The sequence below is a fragment of the Spinacia oleracea genome, chromosome 2, assembly GCF_020520425.1.
Source record: "Spinacia oleracea cultivar Varoflay chromosome 2, BTI_SOV_V1, whole genome shotgun sequence".
Taxonomy (NCBI): Eukaryota; Viridiplantae; Streptophyta; class Magnoliopsida; order Caryophyllales; family Amaranthaceae; genus Spinacia; species Spinacia oleracea.
The window spans coordinates 14,683,537-14,693,164 of NC_079488.1; the positions used below are offsets into that span (position 1 = coordinate 14,683,537).

Consider the following 9,628-nt stretch of genomic DNA (forward strand, 5'->3'; position numbering starts at 1 on the left):
GGTTATAATGTAGATTTAACTTCAGCACGTAACACCACTAAGTCAGACAATTTTCCTAGACTTAAGAATGCAGTATATATAGTGATGCATGTTACCTATTAACCCTAGAAGATATATTTTATGTTTATCTTTTATTTAGGAATCCTAGACCTAATAGAACTCTATAATGATAGACTTTTATCCTAAGACTCTAACAAACATATGATCGAATAATAACTCTTTATGCAGTAGATATATTAATGAAAACTCTATCTAAACGACACTCCTTTTCTATCATGACTCTTAAATAAGATAAACATTATTTAACCATTAACTAATGCAATCCTAATTACTATCAAACACATAATCCTAACTATACTAAAACTCCTTAGTACATGACTTAGTATTATTATATTTAGACTTCTATTAGGACACAAACTCTAAGGTAACGTGATCTAAATACTATACTCATGCAATCCTATATACTACGTGCAGACTAGGACCAGTACCCTCGTCATTGACAATGTTCCACGTACGTTGTTCCACCAGCTCCGAACTTTCAGTTTCTAAAACAAATCTATTAAGCACACTAATGCTACTAGATTTTCTTCTCTTCTCTTTCTCTGAACTTGTACTCTTAATTCTCCTCGAGTCCAAGTTCCTCTTCTCTTGGATTCTCTAACTCTTGAATCCTCGTTCTTCCTGTAAGTCTTTGGGTCTTCTTCAAAGTCTTACCTACACACGTCATTTATCATTTATTTGCATGCACAATAAACCACGTTAGATATTGAGTCAAGTATGATAAATATGCATAAATCATATATTATAATATTTGCTTAACTAAAATACACATAGGATAATATGGAATATAATATACTAGTGGATAAATACTATTCCTATCCTAATATGAACTTAATATTTACGGCAAGTATTATGTGACTCAAACACCTAAAATACATTGAATCTAGACAGTCCTATATTATGCATAATACTAATTATAAAAGCTTAAACTCTAAACATTTAATCTTTCCTAACATGCTTATGCAAACTAAAACTCTTAGACTCCTACATCGTCTACAATGCACCATAATATATGATAAATGAGACCAGCTATGATATGCATTCCTAGAAGACTCCTAATGCATATATAACTATATGAAGAGTCTTAATCACACACAACTATATGTACTTATGATAGGATATTATAAGAGACCTAAACTAATGCAAAGTCCTAAGTCTAATAAACAACTTATCCCAATATGGACTCTTAATTACACATGCATATAACGAACATATTAGGATGCAAATATGAAAGAACTATATGCACTCCTAAACTCTATTGATGCACGCATGCGTATCTCGTACAGGTGACTGGGAACAGGAACAGTCAGACAACTAGGAACTCTGTTAAACTGTTTCTGATCTCTTTCTTGTTGTTCCTGCTGGACCATATAAAGTATCATTTCGTTCCTCCTTTGTCACTTTACTTACCACATGAAGTTTACCAATGTAAATGCTAATTTACATATAAACAACATGTATAACGTAGCCATCTCCGCTCTCGTCAACAATAGCTTATCATTGTTCATGTCCCTTGTCTCTTGGTTTAATCATAGCTTGTTCTTCCTATGCACATCTTAGCACACATGTTAATTAGATAATCATCATTTGTTTATAATGATCAAAACCTCACTACTCAACAAAAGTTTATCAAATCAACCATCAACTATCACATATCAATGTATCATGTGTTATGTAAAAGGGAGTATGATTCAATAGGTAATGTTTAATATCATATTATTACATTATTTACATGCAATATCACGGGCCGGACATAGCTCGAGTCAATAACTTAACTAGTATGCTTGTAAAACTTTTTTTTTTTTTTTTTTGATGCAAAGCAATGGATTAAAAATAGAGTTAAAAGTGCCTACAAGAAAGCTATGGAGGTCTTTCCTCCACAATTACATCCAACACTAATCCCCAGGATTAGGTAAAATATTAAACGTAAAATCAGCTAAGTTATACAATCAGAAGTTCTACAAAATTTCGCCAAAATATCTTGTAATAGCCCGCCTTTAATGAGCTACTTATTAAGCACACTTAGCCTTAAATTAAACAAACCAGAACTTAACAGCAATTAACTTAACTACAAAACTTAAACACGATTTACAAACCACAAATTATAAACTAAAAGCTCTTAGAATAAATAATACAACCCCTTTAATAAGCTCAAGAATAACATAGTTACACAAAGGGGAGTTCATAGTCCCGCCTTTGGTATCATATAAGACCTCTGGAACTCTAAGCACCATCGACCTGAATTTAGACTCGACCTCCGCTGCCTATAAAACATTTTAACTCTCCCCCCACCAGGACAGGTTCAAGAACAAAATCAGCGGAAATCTGAGTACACATATCCAACCTAAAATAGGTTTTATAGGTGGCTCAAAATAGTTTAAGTTTTGTTTTTCTTTTGTTTGAAACCAAGTTGTTTATTCAAACATTTGAAAACATCACTTGCTACAAGAGCTTCAAAACGTTTGAAATTAATTTCACTAAGTCTTATGATTTAAACAAAACTTAGGAAAAACCATAAAACTTGCTTTTCTAAACGTATATCATTAAGGAATAATACTTAATTTTACTCACGCACGAATTGACTTTGCCAGATAATTTACAACACTTATAGTACTTTCCTGTTTAACTCATCATTAATTAATCTCTCTTAATGCATAACTCGCACTATTTGCTCCAAATACGATTCAACGATACAAATACAACACCAATCGGTCAAGAAACTAACTAACACATCAATTATGCTCTAACCCACATACATTAGTATTCACATACTCGTCATACCGACTTTATCTCAGTAATTATCTTGTAAAATAAATCAAAACATATAAGCTTTTACGATTGGGCCAGGGAAAGTGAACACGAATGGAGAGGGGTCACCACGATCAACTATCTCTAAACGGTGGGGGTCATCGCCCTCCTGTTTACAATATGCCTGCAAGACTTTTAGGACGCGTCCTAAGGGCACCACGCCCTGATGTAAATAAGCACCACGCTCGATACAAATGTTGTTCATCACTGGTGAATGTGAGCACCACGCAACACATACACATCTACTTTCCCCTACATAAGTATTTTATTACTGTTTCTGCCTGAGAAACTGTGAATATAATAACTTGGGGGATTAACGTAACCGATGACGTATTCGACTGTGATTTCCGAGGAACCTTCGTATGATAATTAAAATTAGATAAGTTGTTGTTAAGTGAGAAGAACTAGAGAGAGAGTGACTGATTTGCTTTTTTAGGTAATGATTAGATAAAATCTTTTTAATGATTACAGTAGAGTATTTATATGATTACACAGGGGTAATTACGTAATTACGTCTACTTCTAAGGAACAGTTGTCTTCCTTGGTTTCTAAGATTCGGGGGCATTTTCGTCTTTTTGTATCGAGTTGGGCTGACCATGTATATGGGCCCAAACAATTAGCCCCACGCTCGACGTAGAGATGATGTCATCGGCATGTCATATGTTGAGCGGAGTTCAGTTGTAGTCTTTGTTTTTCTATGCATAGGTCGAGGGACCTCTCCCCTTTTCTTGATTTTTGGACTATATGATGTCGAGGAACGTTACACTCATGTCGCTCCTTGGCTTTTCTTCGGATGGGTTTCACGGCGGAGTTGTCGAGGAAAATCCCAGGTCCACGCGGTGGAGCTTCGGTCAAGGACCGTCTACTCTTGAGCTTTCGTTTGGTCGAGGAACCCCTCGGACCCAGTCGAGGGGCCTTGATTGGGTCGTTCAAGGGAGTTGTTATGTCGAGGAGCTGGATAAGCTCGGTCGAGGAACGATCGTTTCGCGGGTGGGCCTCGCACGGTCTTGTCGAGGACCATGGATGAGGACATCCCACGTTTATCTCTCTTTTTTATTCATTTATTTATTTATTATATTGGGAGTGGTCGAGGAGCTTCTTGTGTGCCCGATTGATGTCGGCCGATCGAAGAGCATGTCTTCCATGCTGTCACGCTATGTTGTCGAGGAACTACCCCGTCGAGGGGCTTCCCCTATTTGGTCGAGGAACCATTCACCGCGCCTATGCTTTATATCTCATTGACCATCTCCTTTAGTCAGTGTTCCATGTGATGACACTCGGTCGAGGATTGCGCATTGTGAGTGTTTGGTTCGGTCGACGAACATCCTTGCCTGGTTGAGGAGCGTTCTCTTTAGGAGAGCGGGGTCCCTCGGTCGAGGAACCTTCCCTTGTTTTCGAGTGTTGAGTTTCTTAGCGCTATAATGTTGTGGTATCTCCATTTGAGCCGACCACCTCTTATAATCGAACAAAATTATTCGGTCGAGGTGATAGTTCTTTCCGTGGAGATGAGTAATTATCCTATGTCAAACAACGTTTCTCTTCGCGGGTTAGGTGAGACATCCTGAGTTGGTCGAGGGATTGATGAGCCCCAAGAGCTATATTTGAGGTGTAGTATAGTCCGACCTCGATAGGAGGAGGGTGCCTTTGGGTGAAGGTCTTTTAGATACTTGGAACGATATGCTCAAGCACGCCTTGATATAAGGTCTTTAATTACTTAATTTAGCTTTAAGTGCCCTTTTTGAGTTCGGTGCTCCGAGGAAGGCTAATGGGCCCTGCGAATTTCGGAGGATAGGCCCGAAAATGAAGGGGAACATGCTTGTCGATGGGCTGACCTAGAGGGGGGAGTATATTGGGCCTCATAGAGGGCCGTAATATTATTTTGGCCCCACCCTTAAGCCGGCCGCCACCTCCTCTCTTTGACCTAGTTGCCGCTTTAATATAAAAGGGAGAGAGGGGGGGCTTTTTATCACATCCTCAATACTCCTTCTCTTATTCTCTCTCCTCTCCTTTCTTTTTTTTTTTATTTTTTTTATTTTTTATTACTTGCCCCCGGTGCTTCTCCTTCTCGGTGAGGGGCGGTTGTCGACGGCCTACCTGGCCTTTTGTCGAGTGTCGGTTCTTGCTCGACAGTGCATTGTATTGTTTGCCGGCTGCTCGGTCACCCTCACAGCATTTCTCAGTAAGCCCCTCGGTTTTTCGTCGACGAGTCACTCGACAAACCGTCGGCGCTTATTCGACAGATCCCGAGGTCGGTTGGTCCGAATTGAGAGGAACCTTCGCGGTGGAGACTATTGTCGACGGGAGCTCGTCGAGGAGATTGTTCGGTTGGCCCTTTTACGGCTCTTCGCTATTTCCGTCAACGGAGGCGCGCTTCAAGAGGTATGCCATTGTGTCCCCACTTCTAAGTGTAGAGTTTGATTTCTTATAAGTAAGGGTACTTCCTCGGGCCGAGTACCGTTGTACTATGAATAAACGAGGTATTCGGTCCGAGTCGATCACCCCACCTACCTCCCCCGAGAAATTTGACTTGTCTCGGGAAATAAGAGTGGAGGGGGTTGTAGTAGTCAATGTTGTATCATCATGCTTAGATCCCTCGGCGATACCCGACGCCATATCCCTTCCCACTTCATCGGATGAGTCGATTTCAGCGGGGGAGGAGGAACATTGTCCTTATCCGTGGGAGGTTTCAATTGCCTTTCCTCCTGTACATAATAGTTACTTAGATATTTATTTGAACAGTGGTTCCGTCCGAATAATGTCCGAGGGAGAGGACCAGACGTCTTCTAGTTTCGATGATTATCCTGCGCCTGATCCCGCCGGGGGTCCGGGTAATTTTTATCTCAAGCCTTCGTGGAGGAAGACCTTAAAAGGACATGTCGATCACCTGAATAAGAAATATTCGCTCAAGGGCGAGTATATTTTGTATAGGCCGGGGGTGTTACATACTATCTTGACTCCGTCTCCGGGTTGTACGGCCGTATATAAGTCGGGTCTCCAGCTGGGTCTTCGATTCCCTTTACATCCCTTTATTGTTGAATTGCTTAGTGCCTATAACCTGTCTATCTGCCAGTTGATGCCCAACTCATGGGCTTCTATAAATTCGGTGTTGGCCATTTGCGATCTTTTGAGGGTTCGATGTACTTTGACGTTGTGGCGGTCGGTGATGAAGTTGGTGGAAGTATCGGCTTATGAGTATGGTCCCGGTTGGTGGTCATTTCAATGTCGAGGTGGTTTTAAGGTCGTAGACACCGTTCCTTCGAATCATAGGGGTTTCCGCCACGAGTTTGTTTTTGTGTATTATGGTGGAGAGTGGGGCATCCCGTTGGTTCCGGGGTCCGAGGGTCCGAACTTTTCCCTCAATAGGAAAGTGCCGATGATGTCGATAGATGAGGCGATAGTTGCTATATATCTCCAGAAAGTGGAGAAGCGGGTAAAGGGTCAGCGGTTCCTGGTTGCCCCATTCTGGTTGCCGAGTTCACGGGAGTTGAGTGACGAGCACTTCTTGTCATCATTTGGTTTGAGTCCGGCTTATCCTAAGGGTAGGCGCCGGGGGATCTTTACTTTGCTTTCCTAACTTTTCCTTCTCCCTTGTGAATTTTGTTGATTGCTTGTTGGTTTGCAGATCAAAAGCTGCCAAGAGAGTGGTTCCTACCCCTCTTAGGGTTTGTTCTGACGAGGAGGAGGGACATCATGCCCCCGTATCCGAGGATGGTCGTGATCAGTCTACTGAGTATCTCGCCGAGGAGGCTCCCCTGGCTCGGGGGTCATTGATGTGTCTTTCGACCGGTGATGGGAGTTCAAAGCCTTTTGCAGAGCTTCCTTCCAATCTGAAGAATCGGCGTATGAGCAGGGCGATGGGTGAGTTGTTTACTCCTGCCGACGATGCTCACTTGTCCTCCCTTGGGAAGTCTGAGATCGATGCCCTCCATGAGAGTTGGGCCGAGGTGAGTCCTTCGATATAGTTCCTTCTTTTTCTTGCTTGAATTTTATGATTTTCTTCCCTTCTAACTAGACATTGTTTCTCAGTTTTCCATCAGGATGACGGCTTACACCCGCCGATGCTACAGTGGGGATTCAGATGAGGTAGAGAGGTTGCGGGATGAGATCGGGAAACTTCAGGAGAAAGAGAAGATGTATCTCTCGGAGGTGAGTGAGCTGAAGAAGAAGCTTCATTGGACTGAGTCTGAGTTGGATCGTGCTAAGAGATGCCTTAAGAATGACGAGGGGGAGCTCCAACAGGCCAAGGTTGATCTTGCCAAAGCCAAGGAAGATTCGACGATTCTCACGAGCCAGCGTGATTCCGTTAACAGGGCGCTGAAGGATGTGAAAGCTGAGTTAGAGGCCGTCAAGGGTCGGCTTAAGACTTCCGATGCTAGGATTGGTGAGCTTTTGAGTTCGCAGAACCGTCTGAAGGAGAAGATCATCGAAGAATGGAAGAATTCCGAGGAGGGTGAGGCTCATGATGTTGAGATAGGCCTTGAGGCGACTTCTGTTGTTACTTCCGACACATTGCGTCGAGTTCAGCTTGCTTTGGCTGAGTTTGCGCCCAATGTAGGTTGGGATGAGATACAAGGAAAGTATGATTCTATCTTGTCCAAGGAGCGAGAGGATCTCAGAGCTCAGCTGGTTGCTCAGGACAAGGGCGATTCGTCTGATTCTGATTCTGCTAGTACTTCGGGTTCTGATTCGAGCAGCAGTGGTGATGATGACGCTGGTAGCCATGTTGATGTCGTCGACCCTTAGGTGGATGGTTGTTATTTTCTTGTGTTGCTTTTGTTGCTTTCTTTTCGCACCTAGTATGATGTAATCTTTGAAGTAGAGGAACATTGATATTGAACTGTATTTGATCCTTCGTAGAGGAACTTTGTTAAGAAATTAAATCTAAGTATTTTTCGAGATTTTGGCTCAAAATTTTTCTCTCGTTTCATTCAACATAGCCTTGCACTTTGTTTATTACAATGATGAAATTACTTATCATTTGGCGTCAATGCCCCTACCATGCCCCTATTACATCATTGAAACTTAAATACATACCAAGACACTTTAGATGTAGAATTTCTTAAGGTTGTCGGCGTTCCATGGTCGAGGAAGTTGCTTGCCTTTGGTGTCGACGAGGTTGTAGGTGCCAGGTCGAATAACTTTTGCAATCTTGTAAGGACCTTCCCAGTTAGGTCCCATTTTTCCGAGGGTGCTTCTTCGGCCAGTTGCTTCAATTTTCCTCAGTACCCAATCTCCTTCGTGCAATGGCCGAGGACGAACTCTTTTGTTGAAATACTGAGCAATCTTCTGCTTATAGGCAATGGACTTGAGCAGAGTGTTTCCTCTTGTTTCGGGGAGCAAATCGAGATTCACCCTTTTTTCGACTTCATTTTTCTCGTAATCATAGTAGGTGACTCGTGGTGAGGGAATGCCAACCTCGACGGGAAGGACGGCGTCGCTTCCATAGACAAGTGAAAAAGGAGTTTGCCCAGTTGATTCTTTGACAGTGGTTCGAGCCGACCATAAGACACCTGGCAGATCATCGACCCAAGAACCACTAGATCCCTCGATCATTGTCTTGAGTCCATTCAAGATAATCTTGTTAGCAGATTCTGCCTGACCATTGCTTTGGGGCCGTGAAACCGACGTGAACCGAGTCTGTATGCCGAAGCGATCACAGTATCCCTTGGTGGCCTTGCTATCAAACTGTCGACCATTGTCTGATATTAATGTCCGAGGGACCCCAAATTTCGTGATGATATTCCTCCAGATGAATTGTTGCACTTGCTTGTCGCTTATCTTTGCCAGAGGTTCTGCCTCGATCCATTTAGTGAAGTAGTCGACAGCCACAATTAAGAATTTTCTCTGGCCGGAAGCCACTGGGAATGGGCCGAGGATGTCCATCCCCCATCTGTCGAAGGGTAAAACAGCTTGAACGGTTGTTAGGTCATTGGCCGGCATTCGGGTGAGATTAGCAAACTCTTGGCATCGACCACATCTTTTAACCAGGTCTGTTGCATCACTTCTTAAAGTTGGCCAATAGAAACCCGACCGGAGCGCTTTTCCTGCAATGGTTCTTGCCCCTTGGTGGCTCCCGCACGCCCCTTGGTGTATCTCCCTGAGTATGTAATTTCCTTCCTCTGGGGTGACACATTTGAGCAAGGGGTGGGTGTATGAAACCTTGTAGAGAGCCTCATTATGCCAAAGGAACCAATCTGCTTGCTTCTTGATCGATGCCGCCTCTTTTTCACTGTCAGGGAGCACGTTGTCTCTTTTGTACTTTATGATTTTCTCCATCCAATCTGGACCTCTGTCTAAGCTCATGAATGCCTCGACATTTATGTTAGGCTCTTGGAGAACTTCCCAAATAATTGTCCTAGGCTCAATCCCCTCTGCGGAACTCGCTAACCTTGAAAGGGCATCGGCTTGTTGGTTTTCTGACCGGGGAATGTGTTGGATGGTGAAACCCTGCAGTTGGTCGATGACTTTCCTTGCCTTTGACAGGTACATTTTCATGCTGTCTTCTTTAGCTTCGAAATCCCCTTGAATTTGTCCGACAATGAGTTGTGAGTCGGACTTGGCTTGCACAGAGACAGCCCCCGCGGCTTGACACATTTGAATTCCAAGGATGAGCGCTTCATACTCTGACTCGTTATTGGAGGCTAGGAATGAGAACTTAACAGCATATTCGAACCGATCACCGCTGGGTGTTTTGATTAGTATGCCCGCTCCACATCCTGTCCTAGTGGCCGACCCATCAACATAGAGTTCCCACGACTTT

At 42.9% G+C, this 9,628-nt stretch overlaps 1 protein-coding gene across 1 annotated transcript; it reads left to right on the forward strand.

Annotated features, from left to right (window-relative positions):
* Nucleotides 1–6,621: 6,621 nt before the first annotated feature.
* Nucleotides 6,622–7,798, forward strand: LOC130466794 (uncharacterized). The gene is made up of 2 exons (XM_056835387.1): nucleotides 6,622–6,812; nucleotides 6,895–7,798. Exons 1-2 carry the CDS (start codon nucleotides 6,639–6,641, stop codon nucleotides 7,609–7,611), a joined length of 891 nt encoding a protein of 296 aa, XP_056691365.1. The 5' UTR covers nucleotides 6,622–6,638; the 3' UTR covers nucleotides 7,612–7,798.
* The last annotated feature ends 1,830 nt before the right edge of the window (nucleotides 7,799–9,628 follow it).